Below are 20,640 nucleotides of genomic sequence, written 5' to 3' on the forward strand. Positions count from 1 at the left end.
AGCTCATAGACACGGCCTGCATGAACAAACACAAATGCCGCACAGTAATCACACACATCACGAGAACATCTGTGAACGCAGCATGTAGCTGAAGGTTGAGGGATTCGTCGCTGTTTGTTTGAAGAGTCATGCTGAGGGTGCTGACATACTGATCATGATCACTGAGCTTTTCTGCTGTCTTTCCCTCTCATTAGATGGCTATTCGACGATTGACCAGAGAGACAAAGACTCCAAGTACAAAAGCAGTGACGGCTCGTCGGATCTGCAGGAGCGGGAGCCGTTAAAGTTCAGAGCCGAAGTGTCAGAAGTGAGACACGTTTCTACATCTGTTTAAATCTGAGAAGGCACTCTTTCTCATTAGCTGTTTCAGGCACCAACACTGCAAGTTGTGCAGAGAAAAGAGAAATGATATGTTAACAGTGAATTCGTGTTGGTTAGCTGCAAAACCTAGTGAGTTATCTAATTAGTGGAAGGCTGCAGAACAGCGTTGCCAGATATGTAGAACAATAAGCAATCTGGTCTGAGCCAAAATAAGCAATTTAATTCTCCACAACAAACCACAGTGATTTTCATGCATTGGAAATACAACCCATGACTGCCCATATTTATAAGCAACCTAATGAAAAACAATCCTAAAGTCGCTTATAATAAGTGGGCATGGCAATACTGATTTTATGGCATAGTAGATCCCCGCAGCATGATGGCAGATAGAAACAGCAGGTACTGTAGAAATATTATGCTGCCTTGTAAAATACAAGAAATACAATTTAATCCAAGAGGGAAGACAGTCAAGAAAGATTTTCTTTTTATTCAGCGCTGAAAAGCATCAGTCAAATGTTTGGTCTATATAAATAAAAGAAAAAAGAAAAAAATAATTAATTTAAGCAAAACAAATTCTGAAATGTAATTTTTTTTAATTAAACTTTCCATTCAAATGATTCCATTGATGGAGCTAACAACAGACTGTATGAGGGGTATATATACAGTGCAGACCAAATGTTTGGAAACACCCTCTCATTCAAAGAGTTTTCTTTATTTTCATGACTATGAAAATTGTAGAGTCACACTGAAGGCATCAAGGGCTATTTGAGCAAGAAGGAGAGTGATGGGGTCCTGCGCCAGATGACCTGGCCTCCACAGTCACCGGACCCAAACCCAATCGAGATGGTTTAGGGGTGAGCTGGACCGCAGACAGAAGGCAAAAGGGCCAACAAGTGCTAAGCATCTCTCGGGGAACTCCTTCAAGACTGTTGGAAGACCATTTCAGGTGACTACCTCTTGAAGCTCATCAAGAGAATGCCAAGAGTGTGCAAAGCAGTAATCAAAGCAAAAGGTGACTTTGAAGAACCTACAATATGACATATTTTCAGTTGTTTCACACTTTTTTGTTATTTATATAATTCCATATATAATTCCACATGTGTTAATTCATAGTTTTGATGCCTTCAGAGTAAATCTACAATTTTCATAGTCATGAAAATAAAGAAAACTCTTTGAATGAGAAGGTGTGTCCAAATTTTTGGTCAATACTGTATATATATATATATATATATATATATATATATATATATATATATTAGGGTGCTCCGATCACGATCAGCCGATCGTTATGCGCATCTCGTCAGTAAAGCCGGTTCTCTAATCAGCGGTAAATTCCATCAGGTGCGTGATTTCACATAGAGCAGCTGTTACTACACAGAGCCGTTATTAACTGAGAAGATGCACAAATAAATGCTGAAAATGAACATGGATTTGCGCATCTTCTCTATTAACAACGGCTCTGTGTAGTAACAGCTGCTCTATGTGGAATCATGCACCTGATGGAATTAACCGCTGATTAGAGAACCAGCTTTACTGACGAGATGCGCATTAACGATCGGCCGATCGTGATCGGAGCACCCTAATATATATATATATAGCTATAATATATACCCCTCATACAGTCTGTTGTTAGCTACATGTGGTGCTTAGATGTTTAAATACTATTAATTAATAATTAAATGTCAGCTTTGTGATTTTTAAATGAATATAAAGATGATTAAGAAACTGCCTGGTGCTACCATTTTCCCCCTCTGACTGTCATCTGTAGGAGAGGTGGACTTGCATATCAATTGCCTCTGCAACAGTTGATCGACTTCTTACTCCCTCTTGACTTTATATGGATGAGTGTTATCAGAGCCCAGAGTGAGAATGATTCACTTTACTGTGTCTGCATTCGAAAGAGGCCACACTGTGCTCATAGATGAGCTCTGCGTTATTGACGACTAAATCTCTGTACCATGTGTAGTCCATCTCAGCATTGTGATGGGGCTTTGTAGTTCAACAGCTGCCTGCCATATTTCTTTGTTAGACTTTCCAAATGCTTTAATAGATGTCATGACAAACTCCGATTCCTGACTGTCAGAATGTCAACCAAACAATCAGATACATTCTTTTCTGTTGTCACAATATTTGGCACACATCAAGGGTTTATTTCCCTACTAATACAATGAAGTTGCTCCCTCTAGGGGAGTTGCTGACACAACGAGCATGTATACCTAAAAATCATGCAGATCAAAGTTTTGTTGTTTTCAGAATGGTTCTGCATGCATTCACTTTAATTACCTTTCACTTCTATAATTTCAAACTGTTTATTTTCCCCTTGAGCTTCGCCTGTTGCAAGGACTAACTCTGGCCTTTCTCTGTGTGTTTAAATTGTTTCGGTTTTGCTGATTTGAACCCTTCTCCCATTGCTGCAGAATGACACAAATAGGAAACACTATATCAGGAGCAACAGGCCAACTGTCAGTCTGGTGGATGCTTGTGATGTTAAACCTCTGCCTGTTGACTCCTGGGTCTAAATGCATGCATGGTAGGTTTTATGCGTTTGATTTTGTTCTCACCCATCCTGTTTATGAAATAACACCCACCCTTTTTTCATCATTTGCTCTGTCTAACCCAGAGAAGTGCATTGTCTGAATCGGTCGCTAATCTGACGACTGCATGTTCAGATCTTAAAATATAATTTCCTTCATGAAGATTGTGACTCAGAATAGATGTGAAGATAGAATCAAACAGATGTCTTGAAAATTGGAAAATGAGTACCATTCAAAAGCTTGTTTTTAAAGCAGCCATTACTCCAGTCATCAGTATCAAATGATCCTTCAGAAATCATTCTAATAACCTCACCCCAAACCTCATTTTCTGTGGAAAGTGGACAAAAAGGAACAAGCTACACAGTTGCTAAGTAGTGCTGACTTCTCTGGGTTAGCATCATCATCATCATCATCATCATCTGTTTATTTTCACTCTCATGCTTGCCAAATATCCGCTCTTCATCCTGGCTTTCTTCATCCCATACTATATCTGTCTGGCAGGAAACCATGATCAGTTGAAACATGTAGAATTTAATCATGTCGAGTATTATTTAAATCTGGTAAGTTTCATAGAGAAAATGTGTCATTAGTTTCAACATCCTAAAAATCATCCTTCATTTAAATATCATGCTCACTTTCATTTGGCAGACATTATCTTGTGTATATCTATAAATGTAATCATTTCTTTTTTGTGAACATATTACAAAAATCTCTTATTAGAACAAAAATGTTTATTCCAATAATGTCATCTGATGTCTGTGGCTTTCCTGCCCTCTCCGCTGCAGGCTTAGCTAGCAACAGCGCCACTTCTTACCCCGCAAGGATTTCACGTCACCACTGCCATTAATCGCAGAGCTCACCGTGATGTGGACTCATCCTGAAGACTTTTGCCTAAGAGCGAGAGAAAAATACGAACTTTCATTCAACAGCCAATATTTTGAGATTTCTCAAGTGAATAAAAAATAAAAAATTTGAAAAACAAAAAAAAAAACAAAAAAAAAAAACATTTCTCATATGTACATTCCCACTGGACGTAGTGTACCCACAGCTGAGGATTTTCTGTCACGGAGCCAGAATAGTGGATTGATTTGAGTGTACAGGAAGTGCTGTCATGGACGTGGACGTGTATTGGAAATAATTGGATTGAGGGGTAAAAGGAAATAAGAAAGAAAAAAAAAACTATTTTTATGTCAAAAAAAATATATATATATAATTTTTGCCTATATTATTTTTGTTGTACGTTTCTGCCTGATTACTGTTTGTTTTGTGGGTTTGTTTTCCCCAGAAGTGCAGTGAATTGTGAATTTTGTTTTGTTTTCATTTTGTAGAGTTTTAATGAAAGTTTAGGTTTTCTAAAATAGTTGAGGACATTTGTAAAAAGAGGAAAAGTTTTTTTTTTTTTTTTTTGCTGTTGATGTCCATTACAACGTTGTGGGGGCACATACAAGGTCTATATTGAAATGCACGCTTTCGCAGTTTCTGTGTGCTGGCTTTATAAAGCAACTTTAAAGACATATTATCACTGTGTTTATTTCTTCTCACTTAAAAAGCAGGGGTTCACCTTACAATGCCATCTGCTCATAGTGGAGCTGAAAGGAGGAGAGCTGCTTTGCTTTCAGCTGGATTTGATCTGCTGTTCTTGTATTCCCCTTGACATGTCCAGCTGTAGAGGCATGCTGGGTAACACTGGCACTTACCAACTATTGCTTTGGTTTATTTAAAAAGGGGTGATGAGGGGGAAAAATCAATTTGTTAATATGTAGATTGTGTTATGAGGGGATGATAGAGGAGGATTCCCTTTCTCCTGTTGTCATAAAAGTAGATTTAAAAGCATTTTATATTTTTGTTGTTTTATAAATGTATATTAGGTTACAAATATTAAAAAGAGGGCAAAAAGGTCACACCCATTATTATAACATTGATAAATGTGAATCCTTAATAGATTGTTCAGAGCACATTCAGTATTCCATACACAAAGCATGGCCATGTTTGTATAAAAATTAATAATTTAATAAACAGATCATTGCTTTAGTTAAATGTGTATCAAAGGATGCAGAGTCATTCTCATTGTCTCATTTATATTTTATATTTACAGCTTGTTTTTTTTAAATGTAACCATTTATTATCAGTGTTAATTTTTCAATTGTTCAGAATGATCTGATTGGTCGGCAAAATTTAAAGGAAAGACCAGAATGAATTTTAGAAGAGAAATCAGGGATAAATAGATACTTTTATTTCAGCTCTAATGCAAGAATACTTTCACATCAAAAATGTATCTTACAAGTATAACAAAAAAACATCACAATTGTGGATTCTCAAATGTCCCCACTGTCAGTGTAAAGATATCCTGTGTTATACATACAATCTTTAGCCATTACCACGTATAAATGGGCAAACACAAACATACGAAGTAGACCGACAAATTATTATTTTTATTCCAGACATTTTTTGGATAATGTTTAATATGCAGCACACACCTGCTTTATCATCTGTTACTCTATATGTAACTTTCTATAGCACGTTTTTTTTCCAGTTGTTTTTAACAGAGACTCCTAATTACAGAATAACAGTGTAATAATTCAATTTTTAAAAAGGAAATTATGTGTGCCACGACATTGAGATCTTTAGCCTTGTGTAGGTTCATTATTAATATTTGACTGTCTGTTCCTGACTGCCTTTTAGCAGAATACAACCAAAGGAAGAGGTTCCCAGAGTCTGAATTTGCATCAGATTGTATATTTATAGAAAACCAGATGTTGAAATGGATTCAAGAGAAACCTACCTTTGTAGATATCACTAATTTCAAAGCATCAAAACTCGATACATGAACAACTTGGTAGCAAATGTGTTTGTAACTATCATGTGCCTTAACCTTTTTTCCATGTTAGATGAAAAGAAGTCTGTTTTATATGTTTTATCGGTCCCTAACTGCTCTTTCTCTCTCTCTGACTCCTCCCACTTTCACTCACTCTGTGTTCTCAATGTAGTCTTGACTGCTGGTGGGTTTTGCCTTCTATTACATTTAATTGTATTATAAACTTTTAAAAGATAGAAGCGTTAAAAGGGTTTATATAGTTGTTAGTGCTTTCCTAATGCTCAAGAACAATGCCTCAGTGACCGAATGTATTGTTAATTTTACTAATACCCAGAAGAGAGAATTGCTCTTGTTAAAAAAAAATACAGGTTTGTAGAGTATCACTTTGGTGTGTTTTCAATAAATCATGCCTGAAATGAGCACATTCTGTCTGTTTCTTTCTGTTTCTCTAGAAAACCATTTTTTACGTGATTTAAAGACTGATACTCCCTCTGGCTGTTTAACAACTACAAGAGTGGAAATATTCATGGCAAAAACTGTCAAATACTTCTAACTTTGAGCATTATATCCCATCATCCAGTGTGTGTGTGTAGCTCCTGTGTGCAATTGATATATGTGTGTTTACGAGCCTGATCCCAGTCTTCCTCTCAGCCTTCTCTCCTGCATCTGCCAGGATGGGGAAGGTGGGCACACATGATGATCTCGACGCCCATCACATGCCTGTGTGCTGCCAGAACAGGTGTGACATCAGCACGAACAAATGGAGAGTGGTAAGGGGAATGCAGATTAATATTCATAAGGGACCAGTCATTAGTAGTGGGACATTTTAATAATACTGCTTCGTACATGAAACTCTGGGAATGCTGAGGGGTCAAGGAAAACTCTGTCAAGCAGCATGAGCTGGTCCTTCATTTGACGAACCTTCAGGGGCCTCTTGTGAAGACAGAAGTTATGTTTGTACACGTCTTTTTACTGTGAACTCCATAATGCTTGCCCGGTGACTTGTGAAACCAGCATAATGGAAAGTCATTTAAATTTAAAATGGAACTGACAAGAACTGGCAGATAGATATTAAAAGAGGGATTATAGTACATAGAATATATTATCTCATTTGAATAGTCAAAGCTATCAGAAGCTGTGTGGTATATTCACCACTGAAAATACCATGAACAGTATTGAGAATTGTTACTAGTAGTCATGGTATTATAATCACCTTGTTTTCAAATCCAACATCAAACCATGAGGTATATAGCGAGCATATTATGGTATAATCCCATCATTTGGACTGGTTCTGTTGGAAAACTGTATCCAGTTCTCTGATTTGGACTCATCAAAGCATTATGGAAGTCACATCTCAGATAAGGTAACTGATAGAGGACTTGTTCCTCACCTCTTTGGAGGCTGTAATGACACTGTGCTGCTGGAGAAGCAGAAGCCTGAGCGTAGCATTAGCTTTGGTGGGCAGAGAACATTTCAGCAAGTATCAAAAGAATATACACTAGAATATGATGCATTGTTAGATTTTTCTCCCAGCACTCATATAGTTTTAAGAACACGGTGTTATTTCTATTATACTCCTAGACTACTTTGTGTCACAGTTAATGACTTAATTTGGGTCACTACAACCAGCGCTACAGTCACATCTAATGGCAAAATCATTTTTCTCTGTGAATGTCATTAGGTCTCTCCTTCCTTCACCATCTTCCCCATCAGTTTGGTGATCTCCAGCATTACTTCTGTACCACTGCTGGGCTCAATGGCTCTGTGTACTCTGCTGTACACGTGGTTCCCATAAATCACATACCAGTCTGAACAACACGCATACAAAAATACAGTTTGTAAATACAAGTGATGTGATAATTTCCTCAAAATGTATTGGTAATATAAGAAAAAGTTAAAATAAAAAGCTTTGATAAGGCTGTATTTGTTGGATCAAAAATATAGTAAAATAGTAGTTCTATTGTTACAGTTTAAAATAGCTGTTTTCTATTCTAATATATATATTTTTAAATTGATACATGTCAGTGATGGCAAAGCTAAATTGTCAGCAGCCATTACTCCAGGTTTAAGTTATATAATGACTTGAGTGCCCAAAAACTGTGTATTTTAAGATAACACATTTTTGTTTTATTATTTTGCTTGTTAATATTATGGCAAATCTAACTTACCTGGCTCAACAAAGCCTCAGATTACTCCCATAACAATTCCTGAATATTCCAGCCCGTCCAAGTGCACATTTCTGACAGACAAAATTATATGTGTGTGTGTGTTTCTTAACATTATTTATTTCAAAATTACAGTATTTAGACCACCTTCCTGGTGGTATTTAAGGTTCAGTTTTGCAGACTTGGGAATTGAGGGGGATCTGGCAACATGCGTCTGTTACCACTTCAAACGCAGCTTCACATAGCCTGATCGCATTTATTTTATAGTGACAAAATAAATGGTCCTACAATTGTGTTTACTCCTAAAGTAAGTGCAGGGCCTTTAATTTAAAAAACGTCTTCCCATGATGCAAATGTTGAAAAATTGTATTTTCACTTTCACATTCATTGATTCGAATGCCCCACTTAACCATAACCGGATTCATTTTTTGAAGACATCAAGGATTTTAGCTAAAAAACAAAGATTGTAAGTATTCTGTGATAAAAAGTTTAACTTGAAATGTATCTCTAGCACGTGAAAATACGGTGCATGTGACGTTTGGTTAAGCGTACAGCACGCGCAGTTCGCATCGAAGAAGGCTTTGGTGTTGTGCAAAGAAGCCCATCGCCAAATGTAGAATAGTATTAATATTACAACCAATTTTATAGAAAAATGATTTCCAACCCGAAATTAGACGCCTTTCGCATCCGCAGTGTCCGTCCTTTTCAGTCGGGATTGTTTTAATAAATCGATTTAATCGGTTCACAAATGCGGTCCTCTAAATAAAACTTACAAGAAACCAAACTGAAAGAGCCGATTGACAGAAATGAAACTTCTACAAGAGGCGATATGCAGTGTCATTGTTCGACACTTTCTCAGTAAATTACTTTTAAACAAATGCGAAAACATCGTTTGCTGAGCTTATGAGTTTGTTTTGTATTATCAGAGCTAATACATGTTTCCCTTTTACAGTGTCCTCAAGTAGTACTGGGCAGCCATGCCTCGCTTTGTTCTGCTTGTGAGTCTCGTAGTTCTGCCTGTTCACCTTTGGGCTGCAGTCACTCAAGAGCACGCTTCATTCCCCACATCAGTCAATGGAGAACCATTCCCATGGAACAAAATGAGACTTCCAGACACAGTATCTCCACTTCATTACCACCTCCTTATCCACCCCAACCTTACAAGTTTAGACTTTACAGGATGGGTGCAGATCCAAATTGAGGTCCATGAAAACACCAGGAATATCATACTGCACAGCAAGGATCTTCATGTCTATAATGCAAGGTTGCTAGGTTCAGACATAGGTCAGCCACAGGCCCTGAAGGTGCTAGAGTACCCATACTTCCAGCAGATTGCACTTATATCTGATAATGCACTTCTGAAGAGGGGTCATGTATATTCAGTTGAACTGGAGTTTGCCGCCAACCTCTCTGAAAGCTTTCATGGATTTTACAAAAGCACATACCGCACCAGCAAAGGAGACGTCAGGTGAGAAACTAAGTAATCACTCAAGATATCTAGCCAGTATCTCGGTTTTATTTTTATATTTTTGTGTTATAAATAACAACCCCTTCACATTCACAGGGCTGTGGCCTCCACACAGTTTGAGCCGACTAGTGCCCGGGCGGCCTTTCCCTGTTTTGATGAACCTGCCTTCAAAGCAAACTTTTCCATACGGATTCGCAGAGAGGCAAAGCATATTGCCCTCTCAAACATGCCTAAGGTGCCGTTACAAAATCCATAGAATCTCTATTAATAATTCCTGCAGTTTTCTGACAAAAACCTGAATAAATCATAATGCGACATGAACTATTAATCTGCTGTGTGAAGACTTAATTTCTTCTGGTAATCCTACTGTTTTCTTTTTCTTTTTCGTCTTTACTCCAGCTCAAAACATTAGAGCTACCAGACGGCCTGTTTGAGGACCAGTTTGATGTGAGTGTAAAGATGAGCACATACCTGGTGGCCTATATCGTCTCGGACTTTGTGTCTATCAGCAAGATGAGTCAACATGGAGTCCAGGTCAGAAGATGATCTGTTTCATACCATTAAATCCACAAAACCTTTAAGTACTGGAAGATCCCATCATTGCATTTTTTGAATGTGAATTCAGATTTCAGTGTATGCTGTGCCAGAGAAGATCGACCAGGCAGAGTTTGCTCTGGATGCTGCAGTGAAGCTGCTCGACTTTTATGATGACTACTTTGACATTCCGTACCCTCTACCCAAACAGGGTTAGTTCCACGTAGGCATTTCGTCTACTACTTAAAATACAAAGGACAGATTTCTGAGATCATTATTTATACAATCTGCTTTGTAGATCTTGCTGCTATCCCCGACTTCCAGTCTGGAGCGATGGAGAACTGGGGTCTGACCACCTACCGTGAATCAGCCCTTCTTTTTGACCCACACAAGTCTTCTGCTTCTGACAAGCTGGGTATCACGATGATCATCGCTCATGAACTGGCCCATCAGGTGAACTTATAACATCAACTGTTTGCTTGTGTGTGTGTCAGATGTATTCTAGAAATTCTTCTACTAAATGACATGAGTGAATTGTTCATTCTGTGTCTGTTCTTGTCAGTGGTTTGGTAACCTAGTGACCATGCAGTGGTGGAATGATCTGTGGCTGAATGAAGGTTTTGCCAAGTTCATGGAGTTCGTGTCTGTTAACATCACCAATCCTGAACTGCAAGTTGTAAGTCTTTGTCAAATTGGTTGCCCTTGCTGAAGGACTGGCATTTTATTTCACTCAGCATGAGTAGGATGATAGTCTGTGCTAATATGAAGCCCAATCATCTTTGTGCCTCAGGAGGATTATTTCTTGGGGAAGTGTTTCGAGGCGATGGAGGTAGACTCCTTAAGCTCCTCTCACCCAGTGTCCACACCGGTGGAGAACCCTGCTCAGATACAGGAAATGTTTGATGACGTTTCCTATGACAAGGTGCATAATAAAACTTTGGAATGTTTTCCCTTGCAAGATGTTTTTCTTGCTATTGAAAATGTTACAATGGTGACTGTCATTTCAGGGGGCTTGTATTCTGAACATGCTGAGAGAGTTTCTGACCCCGGATGACTTCAAATTGGGCATTGTGAGATACCTAAAACGCTACAGTTACCAGAATACGGTCAATAGTAACCTGTGGGAAAGTCTGACCAATGTGAGTACAAACTACATGTGTGATACAGATGCATTAAACTGTGTAGGATTTCTTATTCATTATGTGCGGTCACATTTACAGTTTTTTTTTACAATTTTACATTCAAATTTTCAAGGGCAAAATCCAGTCATTTCAACAGGAATCCATACAACCTACATTGGTTAAGCTAATATTCCACATTCACCAACAAAAAGCTGCTTGATTTATAAAATATTTCTTTGTGAGCTGTGCTTCTTACTACACTGTTGACAGTGGACCTTTTTTGGCTGAAAAAATTCACTGAAAGTTTGCTGATGTGATGGTATCTTAAGAGTACCAGATCAAAATGTCTCCTGACGTAGTAAGTGTGTCTGTTTGTTATAGGTGTGTGAATCTGATGGGCTGGATGAGGGCAGACTGAAGGGTGATGAATCTTGCCGGCACACGGTCTCACACTCTGGAGCTTCTGTGAGTTACTCTGTTAAATCATTAAGCTGAACTCTCTTTACCCTGTTTTTACCTGGTGTTGAGATGTATTTCTGTGATATTGTATCTCTTAGAAATGGCACTCTGAGGATGAGCTGGATGTTAAGGCTATGATGGAGACATGGACATTGCAGGAGGGCTTTCCACTCATTACGGTGGAGGTCAGAGGTCGTGAAGTCAGACTAAGTCAAGAGCGTTACCTCAAGAGTGATGACCTCTCACAAACATCTAGGTTCATTATTAATATCAAAATCTACATTTTCTGTTATTAAAGCCTGTTTAAACAGAGTTTATATAATTGATTTAGGGTTAATGCTTTTGAAAAGTATTGCCAGTCCAAATAAGACGTCAACCTCTTGACGTGGAATGTTTTCTTGCTTAACAGTGGGGCAGCAGTGAATAATACAGACCATGAACAAGATGAATTATCAATGAATGAATTCAAGTCTCTCAATTCTTGACATGGTTTTCCATGCATCATTTTGAAAAATTAGAGATAAATTATTTCCAAAGTGAAATCGCTCTGTCGTACAGGAGATGCACTGACACATTGCCAGTGGTCACCGTCACTCATGTTACCACAAATCGTGAACTCTAAAATTAGTTTGTCACAGCAAGTCACTCTGTGTACACATGGGACTTTATACAGATTTATTAAATTACTCTTGATTCTTAATTTTCCTTTTTAACACTTGTTTATGAGTTTGGCTACATCTTTCATTCTTGATCTTTTGCCGCTTACAGCTTTCTGTGGCACGTTCCATTGACTTACATTACCAGCGGCTCAACCACAGTGCACCGCTTCCTGCTCAAGACTAAAACAGGTATTTGTTTTATTAGATTCTTTTTTTAGTAATATTATTCATTAAGTGCTAATAATATTATATAATAAAACATTTTTTTTTAAATAATTTAATGACATTAAGTTTTTAAACTGTCAAATGTTTAGAGAGATAGGACTAAACAGCACTAGGTCTGAAGCACTGTAGCACTGATTTCTAACAGATTTGTTGTATTTGTCATGATAGACGTGCTGTATCTGCCAGAGGAGGTGGACTGGATCAAGTTTAATGTGGACATGAGTGGATATTACATTGTGCACTATGAGGGTTCTGGCTGGGATGACCTCATCATGCTACTCAAGCACAATCACACGGCGCTCAGCAGCAATGACCGGGCCAGCCTCATCAACAACGCCTTCCAGTTGGTCAGGTCAGTCCTCAGTCATCTGCGTATGTGCTTTTATTAATCTGTGTGAAGAAAATGTATTGAGTCAGACGTGAATCTGAAGTACTGCAGATCATTCCATAAACATCATGCCCTGTTTGATTTCATCCTGTGTCCGTGTGTTTTGGACAGTGTTGGGAAGCTTCCCCTGGATAAGGCCTTAGACCTAACCCTGTATCTAAGCAAAGAAACTGAGATTATGCCAGTGACCCAGGGCTTCAGTGAGCTTGTGCCTCTGTACAAACTGATGGAGAAGAGAGACATGGTGGAGCTGGAGAATCAGATGAAGGTCAGTGAGTGATCATTTATATTTCACCTCCTTAATTCATTCAGTCTGCAATTCTGATAATAAAACAACAAAATAGCCTAACAAAAACACATTAAAACAGTAAAATTGTGAACTATTTTTACAATTTAAAATAACTGTTCTCTGTTTTAATACATTATAATTTAATATTTCTTCAGTGCTCCATAATCCTTCTGAAAGCATTCTTATATGCTGATTTGGTGCACATGAAAGATTTCTTATTAATGTTATATATTTTACTGTCACCTTTTTTCCCTCCCAATTCAATGCATTAGAAGTATTAATTTCTAAAAAGAAAAATAAATCTTACTGACTCCAAACCAACAGTAGTGTAAATAATCAAATTTGGTAAAAAAAACAAAAAAAACAATTCCCATGTTCATGGAAAATCACATAATTTCCACAAAAAAAATATTACAGGTCTAGAAGTTAAATGACTCTTTTATAATGTTGTGGAACTTTTGAACTAGAATTTTCTAGTCATGCTAATTTCTAATATATTTAATATTAGCTATAAAATTGGTCTTTGTATCATATGTAGTCATAGCCTCTGAAAAAGTCATGGAAATGGGTTGTTTTAAAATGTGTAAAAAGCCTTATTTGTTGGTTAATAAAAAACCTTTTTTTCTTGCTTGTTTTATTCTTTTTAGTTTATCAACCATTTATTGTAATTATGCAACGCATAATAATAATCTCAATTATCATTGTGAATTAAATGAGTTGTATAAATAAACTGGCCATGCATTCCTCCCTGCTGTAGATGTATAACAAATGTTGATTGTCTCGCTGTGGTCCAGGGCTACATACTGCAGCTGTTCAGGAAGCTCATCGACCAGCAGTTGTGGACTGATGATGGCTCTGTGTCTCAGAGGATGCTGCGCAGCTACCTCCTCATGTTTGGCTGTGTGCGGGGTCATCCTCCCTGTGTCAGAACCGCTACACACCTCTTCAACCAGTGGAGGGACTCAGATGGCAATATGAGGTTAGTGGTCATCGTTTTCTTTTTCCTTTCCTAATGAATGAATCGGTAAAGAAAAAATACATTATTTCTGACCTTTTTTGTCTTTCCACCCTCTAGTCTTCCCAATGACGTGCTTATGGCTGTGTTTTCTGTTGGCGCCCGGACTGAGGATGGCTGGGAGTTCCTGTTTGAGAAGTACAAGGAGTCCATGTATGTCTCGATGAAGAGCAGGATAAAGATGGCCCTCACGACCAGCCCTCTCGATCACAAGCTAAAATGGTGAGACATTCAGATAAACCTCAGTTGAAGAAAATAAGTAGCATCACTAATGTCATCTTTCTTTTTTTCTTTGTGTCAGGATGATGGAGCAGAGTCTGCTGGGAGAGGTGATGAAGACTCAGGATCTTCCATATGTTGTGACTTCAGTCAGTAAAAATCCTAAGGCTTACAAGCACGCATGGGACTTTTTAAAAGCTAACTGGGACGCTCTAATAAAGAAGTGAGATGCTGATTTAATTAGACACACAATAGTGGTATGTTGTGAGGCCTTTAATGACTAAAAACTTTTGTTCGTAGGTTTGATCTTGGCTCACACTCTGTTGCACACATGGTGGTAGGAGTGACCAACCAGTATTCCACCAGAGAAATGCTAGCTGAGGTAGGTATTTCCTTTTAACCAAACAATTAATTGGGAGCTTTCATCAGTTGGTCTCGACCAAAAACATGTCTGATCCTCTAATCAGAAAACATAGAGCTTGTTTCTCTGCTCTGTCAGGTTCGTAGTTTCTTCACTTCCTTGCGGGCTGAGACTGGAGCAGACCAGAGATGTATTCAGCAAGCCCTGGAGAACATTGAAGAGAACATTCGCTGGATGGACAAGAACCTCCCCTTACTGAAGGCCTGGCTGCACAGACACCAGGAGCAGCACAAAAATACAGAGCTGTGAAGCACTGCTACTGAAAAACTCATTGCTGTATACATTTTATTTTGTGATTTAAAATGATGCATGAATGTTGATGAGAACATTGATGTACTAAAGTGTGTGAAATAACTGATTCTGAATTTGTGAATATAGGGTAAATATTTTTGAATAGCTGTACCATTTCTTATAAAGGTATGATTTAACATTTCCGTCTGTCTCCAACTTTAGTATTGAAATTAAGGATTTTTTGTCATACATACTCTAGAAAGCATAAATTATGCTGCAACACAGCTTATTTTCTAGCATTCAGTTCTACAATTTGCAAAAACAAGCCACGCAAGTCAGTACATTTTTAAATTAATTTTTAATTTGTTTAAAAAGTTCATCTAAAGAACTAGTTATGCACACGTTTGTTTTTGAGTCATTGAGTACATTAACATGGTATGTAGAGTACAAAATATAGGAACAGCTGTCATGTTAACACTATTACAACTCTGTGGCTTTAATGGAAACAGGACACTGGAAAACAGCACAAGTGTTTTTCTGTTGCTGGTTTCATTTGGTCCAGTGAGACACTTTCCCCCATAGGGGGCGCCCTTTTATACGGTTAGAGCTCGAGCACAACTGATGCAAGAAAGCCAAAATAAAATCATGCCAAAGAACTGACAAGCATTGGACTGTCATTACTTTAACCCTCAATAATCAGTGAGAATCTAAACCGGTGGTTGAGGACTTCCCCTTTTTTCTTTTGAATCTCAGTTTCAAGTTCACAGATGTCTTGTAGAAAGGCAATCTTACATCAGGATGTCCTGTCAGTCTGCATACAGCCAGGACAGCAGTGCAGTGTGTCATGGATGAAGACATCACACTCCACACAGAACACTTTTTTACATGCTAGACAAGTAAATATCTGCAGAGAGGAGAAAACAAAGAGATTAAATACCATTTGAAACAAGCCTATTAATGTTCCTTTTCTAAAGATTTAGAATTGGACAACCTACACTTTTGTCTTTCAACTCCCCTTGACAAGCCTCACAGAACCTGAAAAGCCATAGATGAAGTCTATTAAATAAGCTGAAATGAGACAGACAAGAGGAGTTTTCACAGAATGAGTGTGATGCTCACCTCTCCCCCTTATACTCCTCCAGTGGGGTCTCCTGGAAGGCCTCCAGGGGGAAGAGGTGATGGAAGGAACGGGCCAGGTGAGAAGCAGAAACTAAAGTCAGACCTATACCAGAGAGAAGACACAGACTGTGAAAACTGAACACATCAACGCTCTCTGAAAATTAATGTAAGTTTTCAAGAACATACCACACACTTTACACTCCACTGGCAGCTCAGTGTATTTGGCTCTACACTGTGGGCAGTAGTAGCCGCCAAGAGTGAGTCCTGGCTCACCAGTGCTGTCTAGGTGCCTTAAATATATTAGAAAATGAACTATAATTACAAGAATAAATTACATTTTAAAATATATTCAAATAGATCTTTTTTAAAATGCTATAATATTTCATAATATAACATTTTACTGTATTTTTGGTCAAATAATTGCAGCCTTGGTGAGCAAGAGACTTCTTTCAAAAAAAAATTGTATATAAACAGTATATACAGGTGCTGTCCATATAATTAGAATATCATCAAAAAGTTGATTTCACTAATTCCACTCTGCAATTAATTGGTTAAAAATACAGTAAAGTGTTATATTATATTAGTGTAAAATATATTTAATTTTTAGATTTAATATTATTAAACTGTGGTAACGTACATAAGATTTAAACTGTACTCACGCTATGCTGAACGAGGGTTTGGCATCCTGATCAGACATGGAGGCTATGACATGCTGAGGGATACCTGAGCAAATTATTACAATAAAGATATTGTGGAAGATTATATTTGAAATATTGTAACTTACACTAATATAAAATTTCCCAGACTAATCCTGGACTGCTTCACCTTTACGGAGCAGTGAAGACAACATTAAATACACAAATTAAAATGACAAACAGCACAGCATTCACAGTTCTACAAATTTCTTGTATACTTTGGCTAATTTTTAACTAAGCTTTCAGCTACCAGTAATAAGTGTTGCACTTGCATCATTTTACCCAATTTAAATTGTGTAAATGTGGTGAAAATGACTGTGTGATTACCCATGCGTATGAGGGAGCACTCTGAAGAGGAGCTGGCAGGAGGCGGAAACCATGTTAAGATAAGACCACCGACCTCCAGTTTCTCTTGTGAGAATGGTGCACACTCGAACCTCTGCTGACAGGCCTATCACAGACACTCTGATCTTCAAAGCATTCAGAGTCTATTGGTATATTAAAAAGATGATCACAAAGAAGTCGATGTTCATCAAACATTAATAACCATTACAGTATGCAGCCATTTATTCAAACTCACTTTGATAAGCTCATACAGTATTGTTCAAAATAATAGCAGTACAATGTGACTAACCAGAATAATCAAGGTTTTTAGTATATTTTTTATTGCTACGTGGCAAACAAGTTACCAGTAGGTTCAGTAGATTGTCAGAAAACAAACAAGACCCAGCATTCATGATATGCACGCTCTTAAGGCTGTGCAATTGGGCAATTAGTTGAAAGGGGTGTGTTCAAAAAAATAGCAGTGTCTACCTTTGACTGTACAAACTCAAAACTATTTTGTACAAACATTTTTTTTTTTCTGGGATTTAGCAATCCTGTGAATCACTAAACTAATATTTAGTTGTATGACCACAGTTTTTTAAAACTGCTTGACATCTGTGTGGCATGGAGTCAACCAACTTGTGGCACCTCTCAGCTGTTATTCCACTCCATGATTCTTTAACAACATTCCACAATTCATTCACATTTCTTGGTTTTGCTTCAGAAACAGCATTTTTGATATCACCCCACAAGTTCTCAATTGGATTAAGGTCTGGAGATTGGGCTGGCCACTCCATAACATTAATTTTGTTGGTTTGGAACCAAGACTTTGCCCGTTTACTAGTGTGTTTTGGGTCATTGTCTTGTTGAAACAACCATTTCAAGGGCATGTCCTCTTCAGCATAGGGCAACATGACCTCTTCAAGTATTTTAACATATGCAAACTGATCCATGATCCCTGGTATGCGATAAATAGGCCCAACACCATAGTAGGAGAAACATGCCCATATCATGATGCTTGCACCTCCATGCTTCACTGTCTTCACTGTGTACTGTGGCTTGAATTCAGAGTTTGGGGGTCGTCTCACAAACTGCCTGTGGCCCTTGGACCCAAAAAGAACAATTTTACTCTCATCAGTCCACAAAATGTTCCTCCATTTCTCTTTAGGCCAGTTGATGTGTTCTTTGGCAAATTGTAACCTCTTCTGCACATGCCTTTTTTTTAACAGAGGGACTTTGCGGGGGATTCTTGAAAATAGATTAGCTTCACACAGACGTCTTCTAACTGTCACAGTACTTACAGGTAACTCCAGACTGTCTTTGATCATCCTGGAGGTGATCATTGGCTGAGCCTTTGCCATTCTGGTTATTCTTCTATCCATTTTGATGGTTGTCTTTCGTTTTCTTCCACGTCTCTCTGGTTTTGCTCTCCATTTTAAGGCATTGGAGATCATTTTAGCTGAACAGCCTATCATTTTTTGCACCTCTTTATAGGTTTTCCCCTCTCTAATCAACTTTTTAATCAAAGTACGCTGTTCTTCTGAACAATGTCTTGAACGACCCATTTTCCTCAGCTTTCAAATGCATGTTCAACAAGTGTTGGCTTCATCCTTAAATAGGGGCCACCTGATTCACACCTGTTTCTTCACAAAATTGATGACCTCAGTGATTGAATGCCACACTGCTATTTTTTTGAACACACCCCTTTCAACTAATTCAACTAATTGCCCAATTTCACAGCCTTAAGAGCGTGCATATCATGAATGCTGGGTCTTGTTTGTTTTCTGACAATCTACTGAACCTACTGGTAACTTGTTTGCCACGTAGCAATAAAAAAATATACGAAAAACCTTGATTATTCTGGTTAGTCACATTGTACTGCTATTATTTTGAACAATACTGTATATGTTGGCTGGGTCACAGGTAGTAAGACTGCTGAAAATAACCAGGATCTCTTTGCTTGAATGAGCAGGCATGTGTCTGCATGAAAACAGGAATATGGTTACTGGTGAGTTCAAGTCCAGTGCTACTACTAAACTGTAAGCATCACTGCTGCGTTTCAATTCCAGATGAAAGTGCCAAACGCTGACTTGTGCCTTACTTCAGAGTCTGCATAGCCATGTTGAGAGAGTTGTAGAGAGATGGTTCACCAACACATGTGGTGTCCACAGCTTTCTTCAGGGCTGCTATATGCTTCTTTGGGTTCCCTGGTAAGAGTAAAATACCAGTAATGTCACATGATGATGATGATGATAACAAAGAAAACTTCTCAAAACATGTAAACATAATACTAATGCATCAACCTGCAAGATCAGTGAGCTTCTCCGCCCTCTTGTTCTTGGTGGTAATGATCCCAATCTGTGACAAAACAGTACTGTTAACAGAAGCTGCACACATAGTAAACACTTACAGAAGGATACAGAGTCAAGTGCATTACCTGACTGATTGGATTCTGGTCAAAGTATTCCTCCACAAAAAAACTCCATCAGCTAAAGGATGCAAAATGAAAGATCAGTTTTGACAGCTTTTCATACAATGTTAGGCTGCTATATGCCACTACCTTCAAGGTTGAGGTCAGCCTGTTGGGCTTCAGGTCTTGATCTTCTATTGATCTAGATGAGTCAATGATCACAAAGAGATGCCGCATCTAGTTTGGCGGTAATTATAAGCATGGTTATGATCAGCCTTCAATAACGAGAAATAATGCTAAACTATGGAGGACAGTAAAATGCATCTCACCATCCCAAGCCGAACTTGTCCATGACCCTCAAACACTCTGTAATGTGACCGAGAGACTGCAAGTGAATTTTAAAGCAATATGCAATCAGCTCAAACTGATTTTTAATATTTTACATTTGAGTGCTGTACCTTTTCCTCTTTGCCTGGAAAAGAATGTCCTCCACAGTAGCTTAGAGGGATCCAGATTCATCCTCCTTCAGCACCTCCCTGAGAGAAACATGTCAACAGCTCATTATAGTGTATGTGTTCTCATGTACTTTAGTCTTGTGATGCGCCTTATTGTTTAGGCATAGTTACATATGTCATAGTTCGAGCTCTTGGAACCTTGCAATTATTGAAATGACGATATAAATATTTTGTAAAATATATTTTAATAAAAATAAGCATTTTAAGTGTCTGAGGTAAATAAAAAGGGGGGGGGGGTCATTGAAAATATATATTTTTTTTAAATTAACACGCACACATGTTAAAGTAGGCATAAAGCTCAACTTCTCACCATGTTCGTTCGTATCCGCCTTCCCAGCGTTTTGCTCTCTCTGGTTCTTCATTCATGATTTATAATTTTATCAGTGTGTAAGCTTTCTTTAGGGGGAACGTTATTCAGTTATTCCATTCGTCAGAAAGGTTTTACTCTCAAGCTGTTTCAACAGTTATACATTCAGTCTCCTCACAGAGACTCTCTTAAAATTAACCTTATAATAACAGCAAACACATGGAAATTTATATAAACTCGACTTTTGAGTTAACGACATATTAATATATAACTTGCGCAGCAGACTATAAAAACAACCCAATTCAACCGTTATTTACTTTTGTGCAACCCTTGTCCGTCGACTCGTCATGTTCCACCGGTACAAAATGCGAACAATAGTTCCGAGCTTGTGAGAGGACCGACGTGT

The 20,640-nt window shown here is 38.1% G+C and overlaps 2 protein-coding genes and 1 pseudogene across 14 annotated transcripts in view; 2 read left to right on the plus strand and 1 right to left on the minus strand.

Annotated features, from left to right (window-relative positions):
* The window catches only part of LOC113091348 (armadillo repeat protein deleted in velo-cardio-facial syndrome homolog), a 203,047-nt gene extending 196,953 nt beyond the window's left edge, over positions 1–6,094 (plus strand). For 11 of the 13 annotated variants that reach the window (XM_026256803.1, XM_026256811.1, XM_026256808.1 and 8 more), the window contains 3 exons: positions 195–307; positions 2,739–2,851; positions 3,641–6,094. In XM_026256803.1, coding sequence (XP_026112588.1) covers positions 195–307; positions 2,739–2,840 — 215 coding nt within the window. In that variant the 3' untranslated portion in view covers positions 2,841–2,851; positions 3,641–6,094. The remainder of the gene's footprint in view (positions 1–194; positions 308–2,738; positions 2,852–3,640) is intronic. The other 2 variants (XM_026256813.1, XM_026256814.1) reach the window with 1 other exon arrangement.
* Positions 6,095–8,025: 1,931 nt separating this feature from the next.
* Positions 8,026–15,520, plus strand: LOC113091277 (endoplasmic reticulum aminopeptidase 1-like). The gene is made up of 19 exons (XM_026256688.1): positions 8,026–8,301; positions 8,788–9,303; positions 9,400–9,538; positions 9,703–9,837; positions 9,929–10,049; positions 10,136–10,290; positions 10,400–10,513; positions 10,628–10,759; positions 10,845–10,976; positions 11,340–11,423; positions 11,516–11,673; positions 12,186–12,265; positions 12,470–12,653; positions 12,801–12,957; positions 13,773–13,957; positions 14,054–14,215; positions 14,295–14,435; positions 14,513–14,594; positions 14,712–15,520. The coding sequence occupies exons 2-19, from the start codon at positions 8,813–8,815 to the stop codon at positions 14,880–14,882; spliced, it is 2,823 nt and encodes a 940-aa protein (XP_026112473.1). The 5' UTR covers positions 8,026–8,301; positions 8,788–8,812; the 3' UTR covers positions 14,883–15,520.
* LOC113091278 (general transcription factor IIH subunit 2-like protein) lies at positions 15,204–20,589 on the minus strand (annotated as a pseudogene).
* Positions 20,590–20,640: the final 51 nt, after the last annotated feature.

The sequence above is a fragment of the Carassius auratus genome, unplaced genomic scaffold (assembly GCF_003368295.1).
Source record: "Carassius auratus strain Wakin unplaced genomic scaffold, ASM336829v1 scaf_tig00214183_4049273_7079891, whole genome shotgun sequence".
Classification (NCBI taxonomy): Eukaryota; Metazoa; Chordata; class Actinopteri; order Cypriniformes; family Cyprinidae; genus Carassius; species Carassius auratus.

Excerpts from the sequence above, each read along its gene's own strand:
- LOC113091277 (XM_026256688.1), top strand. The coding sequence starts at position 8,813 with ATGCCTCGCTTTGTTCTGCTTGTGAGTCTCGTAGTTCTGCCTGTTCAC. Across the intron at positions 11,424-11,515 it reads TCTCACACTCTGGAGCTTCT|AAATGGCACTCTGAGGATGA; the intron begins GTGAGTTACTCT and ends TGTATCTCTTAG. Across the intron at positions 12,654-12,800 it reads AACGCCTTCCAGTTGGTCAG|TGTTGGGAAGCTTCCCCTGG; the intron begins GTCAGTCCTCAG and ends TGTTTTGGACAG.